The 25,302-nt window shown below is 43.3% G+C and overlaps 1 protein-coding gene across 6 annotated transcripts in view; it reads right to left on the bottom strand.

Moving 5' to 3' along the window:
• Window positions 1-4,249: 4,249 nt before the first annotated feature.
• Tbc1d1 (TBC1 domain family member 1) overlaps window positions 4,250-25,302 on the bottom strand; it is a 197,600-nt gene continuing 176,547 nt past the window's right edge. For all 6 annotated transcript variants that reach the window (XM_010625081.3, XM_010625080.3, XM_010625083.3 and 3 more), the window contains 5 exons: window positions 23,670-23,914; window positions 21,227-21,386; window positions 15,220-15,389; window positions 9,194-9,367; window positions 4,250-5,290 (listed from right to left, as the gene is read on the bottom strand). In XM_010625081.3, coding sequence (XP_010623383.1) covers window positions 5,105-5,290; window positions 9,194-9,367; window positions 15,220-15,389; window positions 21,227-21,386; window positions 23,670-23,914 — 935 coding nt within the window. In that variant the 3' untranslated portion in view covers window positions 4,250-5,104. The remainder of the gene's footprint in view (window positions 5,291-9,193; window positions 9,368-15,219; window positions 15,390-21,226; window positions 21,387-23,669; window positions 23,915-25,302) is intronic.

The raw sequence follows: 25,302 nt of genomic DNA, 5'->3' as shown, positions 1-25,302 counted from the left end.
TAGCTAAATGTGATTTTGGGAGGTAATCCTGGATCAAGGTGGTAGTCACTGGGGGTATGGCCTGGGATGGTGTAACTTCCTTCCTCTTCCCTGGGATCTGTGTGCTTCTGGTGCCTTGTCAGTAATCCTCCTCTGCCAGGCCCCTCTGCTGTGCTGCCCTGCCTTGGAGTCAGTGATAGACTGAAACCTCTAAAAACTGTGAGCCAAAATAAACCTTTCCTCCTGATACTAGTGGGTGTCAGACATTGTGTCTCAGCGATGAGAAAGTAAATTAAGACATGGTGAAAGGAGATCCACAGACTACAACTCCTGCCTCTACTCCTGCCGCCCAGAGCAGAGGGCTCCAAGTAGGCTGAGCCCACGAAAAGTTCACTGAGAAAGTGTTATGGGAGGATGTTTCAGAAAAGGATGTTTGGAAGCAGGTCCATTGTTTAGGTCATGTTTTGGCAAACATTACGTGAGGGTATTACTCAAACTTGGAAGCTCTGATAACTTATTTAAGTTTCCAATGAAGAATTTCAGTATTGTAGAGCTTTTGATTAAAAGGTATAAAACTCTAACACATTTTGATTAGTTTTCATGTCTGCCAGAAGATAGAAATTCACTAACCAGATTTCAAAGCTTAGCATAGTTGGTGGGTAAAAAGGACTGAGATTATCACGTAGGGGACCAGTGGTAGTCTTCCTTCATGTGCTTACTCGACTTTGGAAGCCATCGTTTTCAGCCGTAACAGTGCATTAAAACCAACCATCAAGTTAGGCCAAACCTAGAAAATGGCATCTGAATTATTATTAGATCATAGTTTAACATTTAAAATAATGAAGTATTCATTGTTCTACTAAATATATCAGATAGGTGTGTGGATGTAGCTCAGTGGTACAGTGCTTGTCTAGTAATAAGGCCCTGGGTTTCTCAGCACTGCAGAACAAAACAACACGACACAACACACTGGATAGCAACTTTAACAACTTTATCTGTATTTAAACAATCTATTTTAAATATATTTTACTTCATTGAAACTTTTTTATAATTTAGTTATGCAAAAAAACTTAATAAACACACATATAGTGGCACAAATATACTTTGGTATTAGGTTTCCAACCAGAATAGTTGGTCATTTGGTTTAGATATAAAGGCCATACATCTATGAAGCCTGGATCATTAGAACATTTGTTTCCTTATCAATTTTGTCTGCTAAATAATGGTCATTGTGGGTGATTTCATAACAACACTCGTGTTAGATAAAAAGAGCTGAAAACCAAGACCAGACCAGAACCATAACAAGCCTTTATTATGGGGAGGATCTGCTAGGCTGTCTCTGAACAAAGGAGGAAAAAGCAACATGGCAGTACAGGGAGCTTCTTTTATAGGAGTGAGGTGGGGTAGCCTAAACTGGAGTTGAGTGAGGTAGTATTCAGAGATTGGAGGAACTTGTGACATCACTAGCTGCTAGGAGGTAGCAAGTATCAGGTTATTATTTTGGTGTGAGAAGAGGCATGGTGGGAAGAAGCCAGTTCTTTGTTGGGAGAAGCCATATTTTAACATGGAGGCTGCTATTCTATGTGGCAGCCATTTTAAGGCAAGGGAAATCTAACAACTTCTATATCCTTAATCATTCTAATAACCTTCTAGAGATGACAACAAAAACCTACCAAAGACAATTCTGTGATATCTTTTCTTCTAAATGCATTTCAATGCAGAAGTTTTTAAATGAACAAAGGTAACAAATGGGCATTAGAACAAACATGGCATCTGATGAATGAACATTGAACCTAGTTGAGCCAGACTCTGTTGCAACATTCTTCTCCATGGAGTCCACATGCACTTGCATCACTTGCTGGAGATTTAATTCCTGGTAAGGCCACTGAAGATATTGCAGGAGCAAACCCGAGTTGGGCTCCTTGTAGCACTGATCACCCTTGCGCCAAACTGATGTCATCAGATGTGATTCCTAAGACTCACTGGAATTAAAGTTGTATGGTGTCCACTTGTGATAGTTAATCTTGATTACCAACTTGATCAAATTGAGAAACGCCTCAGGAATTAGTAAAGAACCATTCTGGGAATGTCTGTGGGTACTTTCAGAGACAAGTGGATTCTAAGGGCTCTAAATTCATCCGTGGAAGAACATGTAGATGAATTACTGGGAGCTGATGGAGACTTAGAAGGTGGGGTGTAGCTGAAGGGAGTCACGAGGGCACGCCCTGGGGGAATGTATCTGAGGCGAGCAGCTTTCCTCCTGCACACCTTTCGGCCATGATGTTTGTGCTTCGGAGCCAGCCAACCATGAACAAACCTCTAAAACTGGGGGTCAAAATGAAGCTTTCCTTCTAAGTGGTGTAAATGAGGTATTTGGTCACAGCGATGAGAATCTGATACACCACTAACAGGCAGAAGAGTAGGCACCTCATCTTGTACTGACCAGTATAGGTTTCTACCTCACACTTAGCTCTTCTTACATAAGATGAGATGGGAATTTGGGAATTGATTCTGTAGTACACAAAGTAGGTTTCCTCCAGCTTTTCCAGTCCAAGATTATTTTGAGCTTGCCAAACCTTTAAAGCAGTTTTAAGAGAGCATGACTGGTAAATTATTGTACCACATAGAAGACTTTTGGGTTTTAATTTACAGAATGTTTGGGAACACCAGCAGAAGGGAGCAGATGAAGGGTAGGAGGAAGTCCCAGAGGCCAGCAGGGGTTTCTGCAGTTTTCTCCAACAGTGCATCCTCAGAGGCAGAATCATTCTGTGAATCTGAGTCCACATGTTACTAATGGTATATACTTAGATGAAAGCCTCTGCAACATGACTCTTATGTATGCCTGCTTTCATTTAAGTTAGGTAGGTTCTAAAGTTAATGGTGGTGGTTATACTGTCAGCCCTATTAACCCAGAACTGTATTTCCCAGTTTCTTACCTTGGTGGTTCTAAGTCAGGATTGGCCCCAAGATTTGCCAGTCTGGGCTTTGGAAGGCAACAGCAAAGTAAGGCCATTTTCCTCTAAAGGTAATCATTGTTCAAAGTGGTGACACAGGTGCCTGGCTAGTTCCAGTGTGCCTTTTCTCTGCTGCTTCCTGAAGGGAAGCTCTAGGTCCACCACTAAACTGTGGCTGTAGATCTACCAAGTGGTTCTCATGGCGGCCACAGATTCCCTTAGAGCTCCACATGTCTCCTGCCAGGCTGTTTGCAGCTGGCTGTGCTTTGCATTTCGGACACAATAACTGGTGACCTCTGTTGATTTCCACAGCACTCACAGTCCTAATAGCACTCACAGTCACACATGACTAACAGAGTTGGTCTCATAAGTGCCAACATTCACACCCCATGTGGACATTACAATGTCACAGTGCTTGGGTACCACTACTGGAATCAGAGCTTATATCTCAAATGACTTAACCAATGCTTTGGTAACAGTCACAATGAGACCCACAGGTGTTCACGAGGTACTTTACTTCTGGGCTACAAAATTCAAAGTTAAAAGAAAAACCATAAAAATATGTGCATGAGTTATCATTTTATTGCTTTCTTGTGTCTTAGTACACAATGTTTTTGAATAGCAATAAGATGTCCAAAATTCAACATTAATAAACATTCAAACAGTAAAATACAATGTGGAAAAAAGCCCTCAAATGTTAAGTAACCCAAGCTCTACGTGTCAGAACCAACTGGGATAGCAGCTCCTGGATTATCATCATGGCTCAAGATGAGAATTGCTATCCTCTGATCCAGGGAACAGAAAGGAGTCTCAAATGCCAACCAACCCTGTAGGCACTGGGGGAGCACTTTGGTCTCCCTTTGCAATGGCTGGGAGATTTTTGTAATGACTCCGAGTACGTCAATCTGCCCTCTCACCCCAGGTGTAAAAAAGGTCCTGCTGCCAAGACAATCAAAAAAAACTCCCATGGTTACCACAAGAACATGAAGACCAGAAACAATCCTGCTGTCCAGGGGCGGCCCGCGCCTGCAGAGTTCTCTAGTCCTTTGCAAAGAAATAACCCATTCTGAGAGCACAGAGAGAGGCCTTGTGCGGTGACCAGCTGAAGGCAGGGCAACTGTGAGCAGCATTTTGCTCGAAGGCACAGGGTTCTCATCATCCGGAGGATGGGGAGTCACTGTTGTGAGCTATGTTCAAAATACACATCCTACCTCTGAAAAATTGTTAGCTGCCATATATCTGATTGCAATTTCAGCCTGGACTCTTTTGCAAGGCCCAGAATCTTGGGCACCCCTGAAAATCTTGCTGTGCCTTGCTCCTTCTGTAAGGAATCAGATTTCCAAGAGGTTGGGCCTCAAAGGAACACAGCTGTAATCATACAACAGGAAAAATAAATACATGACTTTGTAGTATGGGTATGAAACTATCACAAAAAAATAAATATCTCAGACCACGTGCTAACAATACCTGGTAGAGTCTGAAACTGGTGATTTTTACCATAAAATATTTATTTACCATGACTTTGATCAACTACATTTAATCTGACAAGCAAAAATGTATGAAAAACACTCTAATTGTTTTTAAAAGCAGATTTCGTTAAGTATCAAGAATATAGATCAGATTTACTGATAGTCATGAAGATATTCAACTTAAACAAATCCCATTCCGTCCTTTCCCACACTCATCTTAGGTCTCCATGACAAGAATGGACAAGCGCCAACTGCACCTCGTCAGTGACACTGAAGGTGTGGTCACACGGACTCTGTCTTAAAGAACAACAGAACCACACATACTTTTGCTTGCAGAATCATCTTGAGCCCTTCCTGCTTTGGAAATCTCAGCACTACGAATGCTCTTTACATACATGGGGCTGCTCAAATAGGAAACAACAAGAAAACATAAAGGTGCATTTATTTATGTCCATGCCATCTAAAGCTACTGAGAACAGAAATCGGGACTGGAGAAGGGATGAATTAGAACCCAAAACAAAAATAACAAATACACTGGGACATTTGTCCTCTAATTGAAAGTCTGAACTCAAAGAAAATTTGTTGGCAAGCCAGTTTCCTCCCTGAGAAGTTCACGTCACACTCCACTCTCACTCCAGCATCTTCTGACACGATTAAGGCCTAGACAGTGTTAGGAAGGTGTGCAATCTCTCCGTAGAGCTGTCAGTCACCTGCAGGCTCAGGCTGCCCAGCACTCGGCTCCACAGGCTGCCTTCGCAGCTCCTCCACCATCTGCAGCAAGGCAGCCCGCTCCAGCTCCAAGGCCAGTGTGGCCTGCTTCAGCTTGCTCTCGCTGGTCAGGAGCTTCTCTACCGTAGATTCAAGGCTCTGGATCTTACCATGTGCCACCTGCAGAATGAAGAGAAATGAGAATGTACCGGCTAACACCACAGGGATCCGCTGTGCCTGGCACTGTCCAGCTTAGAGAGTACTTTGGAGCACTGGCAGAGACAAGCCTGTGGATGATGATTAGTTCTGGTCACAAGGCAAGACTTCTCCCAGCTCCCCTTACAGGCTGGCTGGGTTAGGCCCTAACAAACACCAAGATCCTCCCGCATTTTCTCCTTGCAGGGCTGCTCTGCATGCCAGATGCTGGAGTGGTGGCATCACACCTTACACGGAATCTGCCCCCCTGGTACCCTCAGAGGGAGGACAGTGATGACATGGCCAAAGAATGCTTCAGGGAGAAGGGCAGTGTTCAAGGACACACAGACACCACCTGTGTTAGGCCAATGGGCCTGCGAGCTTTATTTACTTGGGCACAGGAGCCCGGCCTATTCTGACTAATGTATGTATCTACATGGACAAACTGATTTGATTGGAAAGGTAATAAGGGAAACGAAAAAAAATAGGAAAAAATGAAAAAATGGAAATGAAGTGTTTGTAAATGGGGAGGGGAGGAGTGGGTGAAGGGAGGGTAGGGGTAAGGGGAAAAAATGAGAACCAAGACCTGTCATGTAAAGGTACAAGATCCCAATGATGAATGTAACTGTACTGTATACTTAAAATGTACCAATAAACTCAATTAAAAAAAGTGATTTGATTGATGATCAAAAAGGTTCTGCAATTCTTTTTATTTCCCACAGAATAACAAAACATCCCTAGGGCAGGATATCTGGGCACAGAAAGCCTAGAGTGGCCCAGCATTCTGCCGAGAAGTGCCCAGGCACTGTCTCAGCTCACTGCTGCATTATGCAATGCTGTGGCCAGTCAGGAATGACTCTACCTCATTAACCAGCCTGTTCCTGTACATGCCCCAATGATTTTAGGTGGGAGAAATGGGACACATTTTTTTTTTCTCATTTCAAACTGGGAAAATAGTTTTAAGACAAGATACTGTAACCGTTTTGCCAACCAGACAACTCCTATCTCAAAGTCTAGAGCCAGTGGTACCATTAGAATACTCAAAACACAAGGAAAAATTGCTGCTCGTCTGGTGTAATCTCTAAACATACTGCTCCTCCAACTCCTACCCACTGTCAAGGCTTAGAGCGCCCCCGCCCCCCAACACTCTGAAGTCCCACCTCATTCTGAGGTGCACCACGAAGCTCAAGGAGTAGTGAACTAGTCTGCATGGTCACTTGCCACACAACTTTACCAGGGAACCAATTTTGCGTGGTTAGCAGTGAACTAATTTGCATGTTTTTTTCTGTTCTATGTGATTGGCAGGTCCTCTCAATCAGACTGAAGTTCTTTTGTGGAAAGAAGTCTGTTTAACATCATGTGATTAAACATATGGTGAATGTTAAAGTTTTAAAATTTGTTTCAATAAAAGACACACTGCCATTAACCCCCTCAAGATTACCCCCCCACACACACACACTTATTCACTGTTCTTGCCACTTTCTGTAGCAGTTTTGGAAGATTTCTTTTGTATCTTTTTGTGGCTGCCTTGATATCCTGAATCAAATCAAAATCTTTACAGTAAGTTCTGTCTAACAGGTCATCCTCATCCATGTTATTGACTGGATCTGGCAGCATGCAACATCTCACTTTTGCTCAATAAAAATGAGCATTAAGGTAAACAACCTGAATTGATTTAATTCATCGAGGCAGCCATGACAGTGCAATTGAACACACTCACAAAGGAGGATTCCCAGAACTGCTCCAGAAAGTGGCAAGAATGAGGACAAGTATGTCTGAAGAAGATGGAGTATTTTGAGGAGAATTAATGGCAATGTGTCTTTTACTATAATATTTTTTTATATTTAAACATTCGCTGTGTTACGTGATTACATCTTGTATCTCTGACATGGTCTCACTTCCCCTGGCCCAGGTTCAGAACGGGAATCAATGACTTGTAGCTGTTTATTATTATGAAAAATCCACATGTGTAACTGGGAAACACTTGGCATGTTTGCATAATTGTCTCACATACTGCTGGACAAAGAGGTAAGAGTCTCATCTCTGCATTCTAAATGGCACTTTGACATGCAGTTTGGCATGTCTACCAAGTATATGAATAGAACAAAGTCGGAAAACAGGTCAATTTTGGTAATGGGGGGTTATGCACAAAACTTCAGGATTTATTATACACCTTTCTTATACAAAAGGAAGAATAGCGGTCACATATGGAATACATATTCTCACAGAGAATAGTAGGAAAACTATACCCAAGTATCTGTGCACTGACACATGACAGTATTTATCCCCACTCAGAGCTGCTGTGTCTCATCAGGCGTGGTGCCCCCCAGGATGGTCAGGACTTGGTAACTGTGGCGAAATGAATTGGCACAAACTGGAGTCCTGGATGACTCCCCCACAAATGCAGAGCCACTGGGTCAAGAGAATGAACATCTATTATTACCAATTACGCTGGAATGCAGATTTCTGAGCAGTTTTTCTGGACTCTTTGTTCTTACAAACGGTGGAGAGTATTATATAAGCAGCATGAAAGTGCTTGCCCACCCTTCACCCATTACCAAGAAGCCAGGTGGCCATTCACTTAAATGCACCTTTTATATGTAAACTGCCTTGTCTTACCAAGCCGGATACTTCCAGTCTGATCATGAATTTAGTTAAAGCATTCCCACTGTGTTGTACTTCTGGAGTCCACTGCAGGTTGGAAACCATTTAAAATAAGCACCTGCACCACATACCCCACTGCCAGATGAGGCTCTCTGTCCCCCTGAGACTTCCCCTCAGGTTATAGCTGAGACTTCTGGGGGAGATAGTATAAAGGTATGATTTCAGTTAGGACGACTCAATCTCAGGAACAAGGAAGTTAACTTTCAGAATGTGACTGGCAGTTAGGACTGGTAAGAAAGGCATTTTCCTCTTCAGAAAATATCTACTAAGGTCTACTGAGATAAATGCCTGCTGGGAGAAATGTATTTCAGACGAAGGTTGCAGGCTTTCCAACACTGGCTTTTCTCACATCTCCACCAAGCCTGTATCTATCTACAGAGAAGCAACTTTCCCTGGAGAATACTCAGACCCAATTAGAGAGGAAGGTTATTCTATAGACAGCCCAGAGGACTTCATCAACAACTTTAGAGCAAAATTTAAAAACACAGCCAAACTATTCCTAGTGACAGCATTCACCCATTAGTGACACGAAAAAGTAGAATATATGGTGACTGTGTGCCATCTGACAACATAGGCGCTGCAGCCCGCAGTGAGGTCTTCCTCCTGTCCCCGTCACGATGAAGCTACTGTGCAGAGCGGGCCTTCTGAGTGCACAGGCCATTCTGCCTTTCTTCTGCATGCACTTATCCACCTTAAGGTGGCAGTGTCTAGAGAGGAGAGCCATGCCCTTTGTCACTCAAACCTTTGCATTTGCACCAAGGACACCCCCTTCCCCAAGTGATGGACATATGTTCTGGCTTATTCCATTAGGTAGATTAACGTGTCACTTTGCTCCCTTGAGATCGGTCCCTCTGTGGACCTAGCTTGCTTCTCTTGTGGCAGTGAAATCTCTTGATCCTCTCACTGTGCAAAGCACAGTTGCTGTCATTCAGCTATGAGTACCACAGCATCTGGAACCCAATTCATCCCTAGGTCTGTCTCCTAAAAGGACAGGTGCAGAAAGAGACTCTCAGAAAGTTCTGGGGCTATCTATCTTAGCAAGGGTAATCTGCTCGGAAATAAAAGGACCGATTCTCCTGGGATACCTTTGATCTCAACTACAAACACACCAGAGTGAGAAAGGGCCTCTGGGTCATGGGAAAGCCTAGTCTGCTGTTGCCTTTGCTGAGTTAATGAACTACCACACACGGTGGTTCAGGAAGCTGCTCTATAAATATGTTCTACCTGCAATTGTTCAAGGAGGTCAAGGTTCTGTTTGCGTAAGCTGCTGTTGGTTTTCTCTAATTTATCCATTCTTTGGTTGTCACTGAGGGGAGAGGAATCAATAAGTTCTTCTTGAAGCACGTGGTACTCAACTTCATAAGCTTGTAACTGTTTAGCAATGTCCATCTCAAACACCTGTTAGATACAGAAAAGTCATCAGGCTCCAAAAAGGAGAAAAATCTCACACAATGACAATGCAACTACACACACACACACACATACAAACACACACGATCATGTCAAGGAGCATTCATCAATCACCACCTCACAATGCTTGGTAACAGACGAGAAATATGAAAAACTCTGCACTGAGGAGGTAATGATTTTATTTGGAAAGAAAGGGTATAAAAAACATCTAGAAATAATTCCAAGGTAACAATTAGCAGAGGTGCCAGATACTCATCTTCCAAAAGCTAAAACCTTATTTTTAAAAAGACAAAAATTTATTTTTAGTTCTTACTTCTTTTCTTTGAAATTCTGATTAGGTTAGAAATATCAACTATGATTTAAAGGAGAAAACACAAAACCATATGCTACTTGTACAATCACCAAGCCAAGGTTTAATTATAACTCAGGAGGGTTTCCAGAGTTGCAAGAACAGCTAAGTAATGGAACTGTTTACTAAAATATTCTTTGCACGGAGATATAAAAAAATGAGGCAAAACCCGAATGTCACCCCCACACACAGATGAGTGAATATGAAACAATGCCTGAGTTGTCTACTTTCCCATAATGTTAACAGTGATGACAAAACCACATGTGTGAAACACAACCCCAACATGCACAAGTGACTCAAGCGATGGTGCCTGTACTTTCTCCTGGTGAGAGAGTTGCAGGGCTTGAGGAGGCAGAGTTGGAGTCAGAAAAGAGATGCTGCTGCTGCCCAGCACAAGCTCTTCCTCTCTATGTTCTCTGTGGGAACCCACAGCTGGGCACCCTCTGCACGGGGGTAAAGCCCTTACTCAGATCTGAGAACTTAGTCAAGCCAGGACCATCTAAAACAACCCTGACAGGTCAGAACATAGTTCAGAGAATGAAGGCTTCACAAGAGCACAAACTGCCTCTCTACTGCATGTCCTTACAAAAGAAACTAACACAGTTAAAAGCCATAGAAGCCAGGCATGATGCTGTGTGGCTGTAATCCTAGTTACTTGGGAAGCTGAGGCAGGAGAATCACAAGTTCATACCGGGTCTGGGTGATTGAGACTCTGCCTCAAAATAAAACACGCAAGATAACAGGCCAGTGATGTGTCTAACACTTGTTTAATTTCAGTTGCACAAAGCCCTGGGTTAAATAAAGCTCCAGTTCCAAATAAGAAAAAATAAAGAATGAAAAGTAGCTTCCCCTGATGGTACTCTACAAGCTTTAATTTTCAAAGGTCATGTTTACTTTTGCACCATTCTTTGAGATGAACTTTTCAGCTTCTTTTCAGTTTAATTCAGTGATCAATGCTAAATAGGTTCAAAAGTCACTCTGTTTCTAAAAACTAGAAAATATCCTGTCTGTGTCATGGGCGGGGGGGGGTAGGGAGAGGGAGAGGGAGAGAGGGAGAGATTTATTACACTTAGCTGTTTGTTTTTTTAACTCAAGTGTCCTGCTCTATCCGCATTTCACAGAAGCCAGTCACCAAGAGCTGTTCATTCTACCAGCTGTGAGGCACCAGCCCCTCTCCAAGGGGACTGGGTCCCATCTTTCTTCTGGGCTCATCTTGGGCAATCCTGCCTAGTCATGACTAGTGGGGAGCTAGTGCCTTCCCATCATCCTGGCTTTACAGTTTCGCCAAGGTTTTCAGGGAAGTTCCAGAACTTTGAGGCTCAAGAAAAGGAGCACTCTTTTCAGCTTGCCAAAGTATGAATTACCCAATTCCCTATTTTCAATAATGTTTTGAAAAAGATAAGCTAATCGTTTTTGTTAGTGAAGCAACACAGCTATATTATAGGAAGCTTGAAAAACAAAAGAAAAATCACCAGTGCAGTTTCTATCATCTTGCTATACTTCCTTTCAGCTTTATTTCTGTATGTTCTATGGTAAACATAATCAACATAAAATGTCCTATCCCACTGTTTCACATATCATATTTTAAAAGCTTCTTTATGTTGCTCTATGTTCTTTAAAATTATAATTATATAAAAGGCTGCATGGTTTTCTAGCACCTTGCCCCAAACCATATCAACTTAAGTACTGAACGTAAGTACTGTCACTTTCAACTATAAGAGAATATCCTTATACATAAGGCTTTTCCCACACTTTTAGCTATTTCCTAAGGACACATTCTAAGAACTGGGATGAGAATTTAAGGAGTATGAATTTTTATTGGCTTATGATACACACTGGCACACTGCTTCTCAAGTGGGCATAATTGAGGTACAATGTCACTAACAACATACCAATACATACAGTGTACCGCTGATGTTGTGAAATGGCGTTAAAAATGTCCGGTTGTTAATCTACAGGAGGGCGTTATATTATGCATACAGGGGAATCATGCATGAAGCTAATATCTCCCCAGCTGTCTGTTGCCTAGATGGCTCTCCTCTTCAGTGAATTGTCTGTTTATGTTCTGGGCTCACTTACTACTAGAGACTCAGTTTTTCTGAGTCAATTTTTCTCTGCAGTCTGTGGGATCCGTAAAATAAAGCCATTAACTCTGGAGGCTTGAAGACCTAGCCACACACTTTCCATTTTCCTAACCCCACACTGTCCTGGTCTTGGTGGCACACAGGGGCTGGGCAGTGGGAGTGCTCTGCCTTTGTATGGGCCAAAAGGGGCACTCTGTCAGCAGTGAAGTTAGAAACAACAGCAGACTAAAACTGGTCTGCTTTTTATTATCACCACATGTGAGCAATTCCGAACAATGCAAGAGGTATTGCTGTACTCCATCCTCTTGGTGGGGCACTGCCAGACCTTTCACACAACTGCTCACTTTCAGCAGTGTCAACTGCCCAAGAACAGAGGCCTTACCAAGGGAAAGGGGTGGCCACCAACCATGTTGCCACTGCCTCCTCTGAACACAAGAGCTGTTAGGACTCTGGTTCCATCCTACGAGCTTACGGGCAACACCACATTGTTCTTGATAAAGTGGTGCACAGCAGAGCTCTCACATGTCTGGTGGATGAGAACCCTTTGGGGAGCTTGGGAGACTTCAGCTTCTGACTCACTAAGTCTGCGATGAGCTACGAATTCTGTGTTTCTAACAAGTTCCTACGTGATCTGATGATGCCACTGGTCCAGAGCCCCAGGAATAAACATAAAGGATGTTAAAAAGAGGCTTCAGGCCCCACTTCCCAAAGCTGCTCTTAACTCTGTCTTTCTGCCATAAACCGAACTGAGGCTTGAGAGTTACACAGCACTCACTGTAACACTGACTTTCCCCCTGTTACTAATCATTCCCAAAGCTCCCTTCTTCCTGGGCCAGAAGATGCTTATAGTTTACAAGCAATTGGCAGTTCCCTGGGTGAGTGTGAGGTCACACTGAGGAGCTGCCTCAGAGGCTCTGGCTACCCTGGGGTTTCTACCTGTCCTGTCAAATCCCAGAACAATCTCACTGACTGCTCCCAGCCTGGCTAGACTGAGCCTGAGCTCCAAACCCTGTTCTCCTCAGCCACGCTTGCCTTCTGTGGGGAGGACATTTAATGAAATGGGGCCCTAGCTGTCACAGAGGAGTGCTCAAAAACACACCGCCCACGACATGCAGCTGTCTACCCACAGGGCCTTCTGCTCTGTCACAGCAGTGAATGTTTCCATCACTCCTACCCTGGGATCTGGTACCTAGGCCTACAAGGTCTGGGCCTGCTGAAGATTCTGGAGAAAAGGCCCTGGCAGAGGGGGCAGCAAGCCTGAGGTAGGGCTCAGATGTCAAGATCCCGACAGAAACAGGGAGGACAGAGGGCTCCCTGCAACTTTATTTTTTTTAATCAAGACTGACTCTGGAATGAAAAGCTGGGCTCCTAATATAGATTCTGTGCAACCTACACCCTCACACCCGCCCCATTTCCAAGTGGAACAACACATCAGGAACCTGGGACTGCTCTTGGTTCTCTCACACCTGTGCCTCTGGCATGTCATGATCTTCCAGCTTAGGGCTCAGTCAGTTACAGCCCTTGGACCAATATGTCCCACTGCCTGTTTCTGCAAATGAAGTTTTACTGTGACACAGTCACTTTGCCCCTTCATACCTGTCTACAGATCCTCTGCAATGCACAGCCAAACCTGAGTAGCTGCAGCAGAGCCCTTACCAGCTGCAAAGCCTCCAATACTTCCTGTCTGGCCTCTGCACAAAATGCTGACTTAGCTCATTCTTTTAACTCCAGCTAGACTCAACTACCTTCATTCCAACAGCAGTACTCAGGCACCCCACGGCCTTGCTCCCATAGGCCCAGGCCCTGCCACTGCGAATGTGGTACTGCGCATGCCACTTTCTCTATGCCCACTTTCCTTATCTATGAAATTGGGCATTGTAACACTATGTCCCAGGGATGTTAAGGCGTCAGTAGAGTACTGAATCCCAAGTTTAAAACAGCTGCCTGAAACAAATCAGGCACAGAAGGACAACTGTGCTTTTCCCACACTGTGTTCATTTCTAGACAAGAGCTCCTGGTGCATGCTAGGATCCTAGGTACTCTCAGTATTACTTTCAACAGAAAAGGGCAGAAAAGGAAGTTTCCTGGGGGTTGACACCCAAGAGGTCAACTCACTGTCCACTGAGAGACTTGCCTCAGAGCCAGAATGTAGTGGGCAGATTTGATCTCAGTAACCAAGGCCCCAGCAGCTATGAAACATAAGTTTATGCAACAAAGGCTATAGAAAAGGGAATGAACAAATGAATATAAATATGCCAGAAATTAAAGAATCAAATGGACAGGGAACTTAGTATTAAGATGAAGGTAAAATCCAGAAAAACTCCATAATTAAATGACTCCAAGAGATGCTTGGTGGTGAACAGCTGCTAAAGCACTTTGAGGTCAGAGAAGTTGAAGCCCCACCCCTCCCTTTTGCAGTAGAGTGAGTGTGGGCCAGTACTGAACCACTTTACATCCTCTCAGGAATGCGCTCATGAGGGAATCAGATCATGTGTATATACAGATTCCCTAGAACCTGGCGAAAAGCAAGGACTCAACAAACCATCAAGAGGACCATGTCAGGGAAGTAAAATAGAAAAAGGCACAGTGACTGTTAGTTAACTAAAAATTAGGTGCACAGTGGAAAAGAACTGTCCTTTCACATGGTTATATGCAGTATGCAGAGATCCAAAGTAAGAATCAGTATGAAACCCTCTCCTTTTCTCAGGCCAGACTTGTATCTTTTTCTGTGTTTAACTATTCACCATTTAGTCTCCCAGCTAAACCTCCAACATTTCAGAGAACGATCGTTCTATCGTAAATGGAAACCAGGTACTGAAATCACATGTGCAACTGAATTTTGGGGAAAAAAACATACGCCAATAAAAGCAAATAGAAAAACTATACCAACAGGTAGATCTACAACATATATGCTTCCTAGCACAAACTACTATAAGTTTCAGTAAAACCTCAGTTCACAAATGCTTGTTTGTGAACAACTCAGTTAGACTTGTAAAACAAATTAAGTTCATAAAATGAGGTACAACTGTATTTTCAAAAAATTTCAATTAATACTATTCAGCAGAAAAAGCGAAGCACTCATTTTATAAAAGCCTGTATCTTACAAATGTATGCATCTCAGGAAAACAAACCAAAGCCTCGTAAATGTAAGAACCTGACAGCTTCTGCATGCTGTCGCATCAAACACTGCTGAGTTTTCTTGTGCCGTTTCACCACTGCACTCAACCACACACACCCAGTCATACGTTTAATCATTCAGCACTCATCTGTGATGCGCCTCCTACACGGCAGGCATTGTGTAAGAAGCTGCCGAGAACACAATGGGTAGGAAAGAGCTGTGCTCGAAGTTTAGGCTTCTACAGCTCCACAATTGCTTAAGCGACTGGAAGCCCTGGACTGAATCATACCTGATTGATGGTCTTCTCCATCTGCACCAGACCCAGGTTGGGTAGTGTGTTTTTTATGAAGTCCACTATGGTTTCTAGGTTTTCATGCTGCAGAATCAAAGGCTTATGGCTTCCCAACAGACTTAAAGCCACTTTAAATATGACTTCTGACCCCTGAAGAAAGATCATATCTGGGAAAACACAAGAAACACAGAATTAAACCATACCAATTTCTAGTGAAATACCATTCTGTTTCCTTTCCTTCACAGCATAGAGCAGGAAGGTGGGAAACATAGCCCCAAAGTGCAAATTTATTTCTTTTTAAGAACTAGTTATTTCACTGGGGTTGTCAAGACAATACTGCAAATGGTAAAAATAATATATAAACACACTGATTAGATTTTGTCACAGGTTCAGATAAATATTTTTTCCACTCTGAAAATGAATTAAAGCAGGCTTCAAAAGCTAAATTGAGAAAGAGACAAAATATTTTATTAGTCTATTTTTCCAGGAATGCTCTGGATTTTAAAGGACTTACTAGAACATGCTTTTATGAGGACTAAAAGAGTTTTACAGACAGAGTAATTGAAAAAGTGCCTCTATTTCCTCTGTTTTAAAGTAAGAGATGGAATTAAAAGATATCTAAGAACTGTAAAATGTCCACTCAGTTGCTGAGGTACATTACTAAATGTAAGCACATTGAATTTCAATTCAGTAAAAGACATTTTCTCTTTGAGGAGTTTAAAGAACTTGGTCAAAGTTGCTTTCTAGTTTTTGCCAATAGTCTGTATACTGATTTTATACAACAGGAGGAGGCAGCAGACAAGTTGCCAAGGTGACGGGATGAGCAGGACACCCTTCCTGTGGAGGTGGAAAAGAGAAGCTAATGTCCTAAGGCCAGCACAGCCACAGCAACATTAGTGGGTGGCTAAACTCAAGCAAGTTACCTAAGAAAATATACATAATTTAAAAGATAAAATATAAATATATTTTGGGGCAACAGTCAATGGTATCTTTTCCCTTTTATTTTTTAGCTTCAAGATAATGCAAGGACTAAGCTGTGAAGGGTCACAACAGTAAAAACAAAAGCAGGCAAGAGGACGAAAGCCCACTGCGATGCCTTTCAGGTGGCTTAGTGTGGTAATATGTATAAGCCACTTATACATGCCTGCTGCTGTGCAAACAGGAAACTCAGTCAGAGTGGCTTTCAGACAAAGCAGGGGAAGGAGACACGACAGGCCTGAGTGCTTGCTGGCCAGATTAGCCCTCAGGATGCTCCATGACCTTTATGAGGCCCTTAGTCACAGAAGCGGAGTTGGTGTGGACCTGGATGGGCCCTGGGCTGAGGTGCCTTCGCCAGCCGATCCACACAGAGACTATGTCACTTCCACAGACACCACTGCTGATGGCAGGCTGGCCCCAGGAGTGGGAAGGCCCGATCCCTGCTTCCCCCTGAGGATGGGAAGATAAGTTAGAGAAGTGACGGTATCTTTGAAATCTGGGCTGCTTCAGGGGAAGTTTAATATGTGCAAAGGCAGCGTCACGGACGAATACTCCTGTGAAATGCCTCGTGTCTAAACCACACAGACTAGCCATGTAATTCACCACTGCAGGAAATAAAAAGATCTAAGATACATTTTAAATGAAATTATATTTTTAAAAGAAAGGAAATTCAATTCTCAGTGATCTACACCAGCAATGCTTCTTTTTAATATATACACATTTATAGTTGAACAAAGTTTATCTTTCAGAATAAGAATCAAGATCTTCTTTGCAAACATCTTGGCAGATGGATTCTATTACCAGACCAAAAACAAGGGGAGTAAGTGCCTTTCACGGAGGCTGCACTGGATCCAACCCACAGACTCATAAATGCTTCCTGCTAGCCAGGTGCTCCGCTCCTCTCCACGGCCTCAGGGAGACCAGAGGCCTTAAACAGGGTCTACACTGGGTGCCCCCTGTGATGCAGAACCTGAAGGAAGACCTCAACTCTTCAAGCTTCTGCTTGGGAAGAAGGGGTTCCTGAAATTACCTGATGACACTTGGAGGCAGCAGCTATATAGTCTTTAAACAATCAGTCCCTCTTCTCCCGCTGAACTTTAAAACAATAAATAATTTTAAAATAATAATTTAAAAAATATTACTTATAATCCCACTACCTTTCAATCCTTATACATTTGTACTCTAGATTTATTTATTCATTTGTTTATTTTTGTGGTACTGAAGATTGAAGTGAAGGCCTTCACACTAAGCTCTTTTATTTTATTTTACTTTTTTTTTGGTACCGGGGATCAAACTTGGGTCCTTGCGCTTGCGAAGCAGGTGGCGGAACCACACACTACACTCTTTTAAAAAGAGCTTTTTTAAAAAAAATTATTTTGAGACAGTTCCTAAGTTGCCCAGGCTGGGCTTGAACCTGTGATCCTCCTGCCTCAGTCTCCAAGAGTGCTGAGATTACAGGTGTGCGCCACCATGCAAAGCTGAAGTTTTTAATAAAACAACAACTGTCCTTGGAAAGCGCAGTAGTGCCCTGCCTGGGAAACATGAACAGTGAACATCCCACAGCAATGCTGCAGCAGCCTACACCCACTTCCTTCCAACAGACTTTCCATCTTTTCCCTTCTCTGTTTTTTAAGTCACCTAGAAACAGGCAGGAAATTCAGGGAACTTTAAATTCAGCTGACTCCTTCACTTTGCACATTATTTGTGGAGAACAACATAAATAGCTACTTTCATTTGGAGACATTTGAGCAGCACTCTTACCATGTTACTGGGCATTTTTACAACTCCATGATGTGAAAGTACAATTTTCCTTTTCCTTTTCTAATTACCTTTGTCCATGGTAGTCCTCCCCTATCAACTTTCTCCTTCAAGGCTGCCGTCCTCCAGAGTGGGTAGAAGAACAGGAAGGCTGACAACTATACAGATTTTGCAAAACCTCAGTTCATCAGCTGGGCATGGTAAGGCACACCTGTAATCCCAGTATTCTGGGAGGCTGAGGCAGAAAGGTTGCAAGTTTGAGCCCAGCCTGGGTAATTTAGCGACTTAGTAAGATTGTCTCAAGCAATCAATTAATCAATCAAGGGCAGAGAATGCAGCTTAGTGCAAAGAGCCTGGGTTCAATCTCCAGTATCTCTATTAGCACCATCACCACCACCAAAACAACAAAACCCTCATTTTATCAGCATTGCATGACAGTGCCTGGAACACTCTGTTTCCTAGCCATACGATTTTGCCTCTATTTTCATCCCAAACCATTTGCTGTATGCCAAGTGGCTTCTGCAATCTGTGCCAAATGCCCAGTTTTACACTCCACCTCCCCTTCATCTCCTTGGCAGGACACCACAGAGGCAAACATCAGGGGTCTGACACTACAGCTCGCTCTTTGGCAAGAGCAAACCAGCTTCTATTTTTCAGATTTCCCCTCAAAGGCAGACGTGGTTCGAAGGCGAGATAGTGAGCATTTTTTCTAGGGCCCACGACACCCAAACACATAGAGGAGGCGAAACACACAGGAGGTAGCCATGTTGCCCAGACAGGTCTGACATCTGCCATGTATAATTACATTGTTGGCAGCTGACCTTTATGGAGCATATCCTTAACTGGAAATAACAATTAATATGTGAGCTACGCCGGTGTGAGCTGTAAATCTTTATGTTGTGTATAAAACAGTGAATGGTCAACAAAAGTCCATTTATTTTCAGGCTTTATCTAGGCTCAAAGGCTTACAATGAAATGGGTCCACACTAAGAAAGACAACAGAGTGAATGGCAAGTTCTAGAATTTGAAACAAGGCTACCTGCCATCATGGAGTTAAATAAACTGGTTTAAGACATCAAAGTTATATGTAGAAATGGATTTAAAATACCTGGCTTTTCAGTGGAATCAGGTAAGTGTTTTAAGTCCTGCAGGCTGGGTGGACACTCACTCAATAGCTCTGCTAGGTGACTGCACAGCACAGTGCAACTTTGAGATGCCACTTCCTGCCTCAGTCAGGTGGATGGAAATCTACCTCAGTGCAGCAGGGGGCTGAAGGACCCAGGAATGACAATCTTTAGCCTTACTGTAAGAAGGTCCAGGCCCCACCACAGCCTATGTAACAGAGAAAGGCATCCTTCCTCTATTGTCCAGCTTTCATTTATGAAGTCGCTAGAATGAGCTTCATTTGTTCAGCAACAGAAGGGCTGCCATCTCCACAGTGAAATTTGTTTGTTTTTCCAAGTCCTTTACCTACTTATGCAGCCTAAGGAAAGATTTGTCTTGTGCAGCCTGGAATCCTCCACAGGCAGCAGCTCCGGGTGTGGCCCGTGGGTAGGGAGGGCTCGGTGACCACCCCTCTACTCCTTCCAGCCAAGGCTGTGGTCAGCCCATCCCCTTTGGCAGAACTTTCCTCTCAAACCACAGAATTCATTGCCTGAACTGTTTTCAAACTATTACCAAGCAGCACTCCCTCTTCCCCATTGAATCCTCAGTTCCTGCCATGATCCTATAGGAAAAAGAATTAGGAGAAAATAGAAAGTAAAAAATATAGCAGCTATTGGCAAGAAAGTTTGAAATTCACAGCTAGAGATCTTACAGTTTCTATAACTCTTCTGTTAGTAAATACATACTTGGAGGGCTTTTATTTTTTTAACTATAGTCTAAACGTTCATGATATTTAACAATTTCCTTCATCATATTTAGTATCTATTTTGCTTCTGTTTTTTTAGGGCTGGAAAATAAAAATCAATTTGGGGAGATTGTTAAGCAAAAGGGGATTATGAGTATTTTATATTTTAAGACTACAGTTCCTCTAGTAAAGCCAACTGAGAAATTCTTCAAAGGTTCTTAAGGACAGAAATGAATGACAAAAAAAAACATGCAGTGTTCTACAGAGAAGGCAAAGAGAAAAGAGGATGCAATGTTCATTAGATTACAAAGCAAATTTTAGAATCTAGATGTATAGTATGTCTACCTAAAGTATGCTTAAAATAGCACACTCTCAATGTTTTTGAACATTCCCTCTATGATGTTCTCAGGTTCTAAAAATAAATTCTTAAAATACAACAAGGTTACATGTTTTTAAACTACTAAATGAGTCTCCAAAAATAACATTTAAATACACTTGATATGCCATCATTATCAATTCTGTAAAGCAACCTTTTCCTTCATAATACAGAAGAAAACCTGAATTGCCAAAAATACTTTCATTTTTAAGCAGGGAAATAAACCATGTAACAGTTGATCATGGCTTGGTGTGGTGATGCATACCTGTAATCCCAGGACTCAGGAGGCCGAGACAGAAGGAGGGCAAGTTCAAGGACAGCAAGACACACACAAACGCACACACAAATTAAACTTGCTCACAGCATTGCACCAGGCTCCTGAGATCCAAGGCAGTTTAGACTTTGAATATGAACACCTACATTGTCAAAGCGGAAAGAGGATGGTTTGACAGGTGATCAACCTCAGGGCACAGTGGGGCACAGATATGGAAGTAACTGTGACACCTGAAACACATGTGAGTCGTGTCAGGGCAGAGGAGAGGAGTCACCCACATGGAGGTGTCACTGAAAGCTCTGACATAGGTCTTCTGGAGAGTGATTATGTAGAAAATGAAGAGCTAAGTATTGGGAAAGAAAAGAAATGGGAGGAGAAGATAAGGAAATCTAAAAAGAGCAACAGCTTAGAAACAGTAAGTCAAAAAGTTGAAAGAAATGATCAGTGAACAACACAAGAGTCACAAGGTGGACAGGCTGAGGAAGGTGATGCACAAGGAATATACCTGGGGCCCCTCGCCAAGTTTCACCAAGTCTAGGGAGAGCCTCAGGGGGTGGGAATCTGACAAAACCCAAAGACAGGAGACATCTAAGGAAGCCCCAGGGTGTTCCGAAGTGAGGCAGCATCTGAAAGTGCCAACACCAGCCTGACTGTACCCAGACTATCTAACTATACCCTGTTCTTGTACGATACCACCACTGAGTGTCAATAAATGTGTCTCATCCAAGAAAGGAACACTGGTTCTGGCAAAAAGATGCATGAAGCTCACCAAAGACTCTGGCTACAAATCCCAGCGGGAACTGTGAAGCAAAGACGGTGAGAAACCATGGGGCAGCGTAGAGGCTGGGCCCGATCTCATGCTCCTCCAGGTGGTCATAGAGATCTCGGTGGTAGTCATGAAGTAGCCGTGAGAGCTGGTACATCTGGATCTGTAGGTGAGATGCCGAAGGTGCCAAGAATTAGGTGTGTGTTATACGTATAAGCTTACCCACCCTGATGCAGGGTCTAAGAGAATTACTAGCACTTTAAACCTTCTATCTGGATTGAGACATCCACTGATCTTGGGTACTGATCCACCCAACAAGGGCTTCCTGGGGCGCAGCTGTGCTCCAGGCATTGGCTGGCCCTGAATGCTAATGATGGGTCTCTTGCCTCTTCCTTTTCATTGTTCTCCTATGTAGCCTGGCTAAGAGAAATAAACATCTATCTTATGCAAAACATTTCCAAAAATTCTTATAAATATACCTTCTTAGAAAAACTCAAACCCTGGGAAATTAGAAATAAAAAGTCAGCCACTCTGTTAAGAGTAAACTGAGGACATACCATAGTTCTAGAGAGGAAATCCACTGTTCACAGTCACTTAGTCCCCTCCAGACCCCCAACAGTACACAAAAGTCAGGACAAGTGTTAAGTTTTAGATCCTCGGCAAGTTAAAACAAGAAATGTTTGTCTTAGGGTGAATAACTAAACACAGGTGCCAAAAATTTGAGTCTAACTAAATTGGACTCCAATGTCAAGGGTTCTCTCTTTAACAACAATAGGGCAGGAAGCTCACTCCAGTTCCTGGTGGCCCCATGGCTTACAGAGGCCCAGAAGCTACCCCAGATCTGAGCCTCAGGGCATGGGCCTAAAGGAATAATCCAGCGAGGATCAGAGTCTCACAGACGCTCCCAGTTGTGTATGTGCTGTATATGTACAGCATAAATTGGGAAACATGAGGCCACACTATTTTCAAGGGCTTGAGCAATAAACTCTTCTGAAGCACTCGCTAGCTGTGGTTCTTCTGTATTTAAAAGTTTAATCAGCCAAGGCTACCAGTCCAAAAAGATGCATATGTTATGCTACCTTATATATAATTCCAAAAAGCTTTCTCTCTGATGACAGCTACATTGAGGACAATGGAAGGAATGTAGGAAGAGCCTGACAGTAAGTATAGCAAGTGCTGTGTGGGTCAAATCTTTCAGTGGACAAAAACAGTTCCCTTTCATAAGATTTACGTTCATGGAGTTCATATTCACAAGTCAAGGCAAAGGACTGGGGGGTGGCACTGAGGACTAAACCAAGGGCCTTCACACTGACCTATATCCTCAGCCCTTTTTTTAATTCTTAATTTTGAGACAAGGTCTCACTAAGTCACTAAGTTGCCCAGGTTGGGCTCAAACAGGATATCCTGCTTTAGTCTCCCAGAGTGCTAGAACTAAGGGCATGTGCTACCATGCCCAGCTTGGCAAATGGCTTTTTAATTACACAATATGGTGTTCTCAAATTCCTTGCTTTAATGATACTTTCCAAGACTCTAAAATCAGAGTTCTGCCAGGAAATGAACATATAAACATGTGCTCCAATACTTCAAGCAACATTTAGGGACATTCCCGAAATTCTCCCCACCTCTGAAAGGTGGCAGGAGCAGCACCTGGCACCCAGAAGGAATGCACTGCTGTGTTTGGTTTCCTAATAAGACTAGTTTAGTGATGGCAAACCTTTTAGAGCTTTCAAACGATAGCAGCCCACTATGGCACATGTGCCATAGGTTCACCACCATGTATTAGTTCATTCAACAAGTACTAACTGTGCCTCCTTAATCTTGACACTGTTCTAGAAACTGGACACACAGCTCCAGGACGAGCAAGATCCACTCCCTCTCATGAAGCACACATACTGTCAGAAAACTAAAAAGTAAATGAGCAACAAACAAGGTAATTTCTACTAGTAAATGTGTTATGCCAAAGAAACAAGACAGGATAATGCAACCCCGTGTGCTTATGGTGGAAGTGAGAGGATGGAGCAACACAGTGTAGCTTTCCCTGGATGTGATATGTGCGTTGAACCCTGGACGATGGGGTGAGGGAGGGGTATGAGGACCATGGTCAGAGAGCAGAGGCATGCAGGCTGAGAGGTAGGAGTTAAAGACTGGCACACAGCGAGGGTTTGAACTGAAGCTCTGCCACTTGCTAGCTGTGAAACCTGGCCTGATTATGTAACTGCTTTGAGATGCTGTTCTGCTATCTACAAAGTAAGCCAGTTAATAGGGTCTTCCTGTGTGTCATTATGCAAACAAGTGTATATAAAGCACATGGAACAATGGCTTGCCAGGAATAAGTGATCTGCAATGACAACTGTCGTGATGCTGAGTGATGGTAAAAAAGCACCTTCCCTGTACCCGACAGGGCTAACGCACATCTTTAGCACTCGTGTTTATAGTGACATTATACCTGTAAAATAATCATGTCTGGGCGATACTGTTTCCGTAGTCCCATGTCAAACATCAGAAACTTGAGCATTTTAAATGCCTCTTCCTCACTCATATGCAGCAGTAGGATGCCCGCCACAAAGCTAAGACCTTGGCAATATCCTACTTCCTGGTCGAGGAGTGAGTAGGCCTTCAGAATGTTGTAAAGGGACAGCTGCCCTGCTCCAAGCTGGGCAGAGAAGTATGGATGCGTAGGAAAGGTTCGTCCTGGAAAAAGAATACAGGCAAGTTGTAAGAAAAAAAGAAAGCCCACTGAACCAGAGATGCAATGTGCTTCAGGTTAAAATAACAGGATGTTCGTAAGCTGGATCGGAACATAAATCAACTTCTGCTCTCTAAACAAGGGCAGCTGTTTGTCCCTGGAATGTCTGCAATTAGACATCAGCAATTAATTATGCTTTCTTTTGATGGTGGTTCAGGTGAGATAAATTAGAACCATCTTTGGTCCTGAAAATAATGCGGACTTCAATCTAAAACAAAAAGAAAATGGTTGCACTGTTAATACAACCTTTATTCTCAAGAATGCAACAGCTGTGGTTTCCTGACTTCCAGCCTCTCCTGCAAATGCTGCCAAAGGGCCTGGCCCGCTACAGACCCCACTGGTCAGTTTCCCCAGACTGCACAGACCCTGCTGGCAATTGCTTCTCTCCAGGTGGACATGTCTGCACTTTGAAACTCTAGTCAGTGCTCTCAGACAGACAGGGACATCAGTGTTTCCTTTCACACAACCTGGTCACCTTCCAGAAAGGCTTAAAAGAAGTCTCAAAATCTTGATCATTTTCAGAAAACACTGGTATTCAAACAAAGCTTAAAGACTTCTTTGTGGTCCAGGGGACTTTTGTGGCTGACAGCTGTCAAGGCCCTTTGCCCTCCTCCTTCTGGAAAGTGAAGATGAAGTGTGTTCCCAAGGGTTCTGAGAAGTGATGCAGCGGCCGAGCATGGACCCAGGTGAGAATGATGGGCCTGGCTGGGTCAACAAAGGCAGCAGGCTCATCTGCTCCACATGTAAACTGTCCACTGGAGCAACTCAGACTCAGCAGAGGATTTTTCGCTCACTTGCCCTTCCCCAGCTTCCGGAGATAGCATTTGCTCCATCCTGATGGGCTTGTCTGGACTTGGTATCAACGAGAGGATGGCAACAGGCTCCTGTTTTTCTGTAAGTATTTACTTCTTGCTTGCTCTAGCTTACCCATGACAAATCTTCCCTGGTGTCCCTTGCATTTGACATCCACCTCTAGAAAGCAAACCAACAGCTCCCCAAGGGCTCACAGAACGAACCCTCCACCCTCTCGGCCTGGTCTTTGCACATTCACCTCCCCACCTGCCCTCCCAGCTTTGTTCTCAACCCCAGGGAATAATGCTGGCCTATGAGCTGGGGCTCCAGGACGTCTGAACCCCTGGGTTGTGTGCAGCACCCGGAGTGTGTGAATGGAGTATGGATGGTCATGCCCGTGCATTCGTCTAGTTTAGAGCAGCAGGTGCAACCAAACTGTGATTCAAGCAATAAATGGAACTGAACATTTCTCAGTAGCCACAGGAAAAACAACTAAAATTAATTTTAATAAGATGTTTAATTCATACAAGCATTATCATTT

The sequence above is a fragment of the Fukomys damarensis genome, unplaced genomic scaffold (genome assembly GCF_012274545.1).
Source record: "Fukomys damarensis isolate Sample0158 unplaced genomic scaffold, DMR_v1.0_HiC HiC_scaffold_35, whole genome shotgun sequence".
Lineage (NCBI taxonomy): Eukaryota > Metazoa > Chordata > Mammalia > Rodentia > Bathyergidae > Fukomys > Fukomys damarensis.
This window is presented reverse-complemented; position numbering and strand designations above follow the sequence as displayed.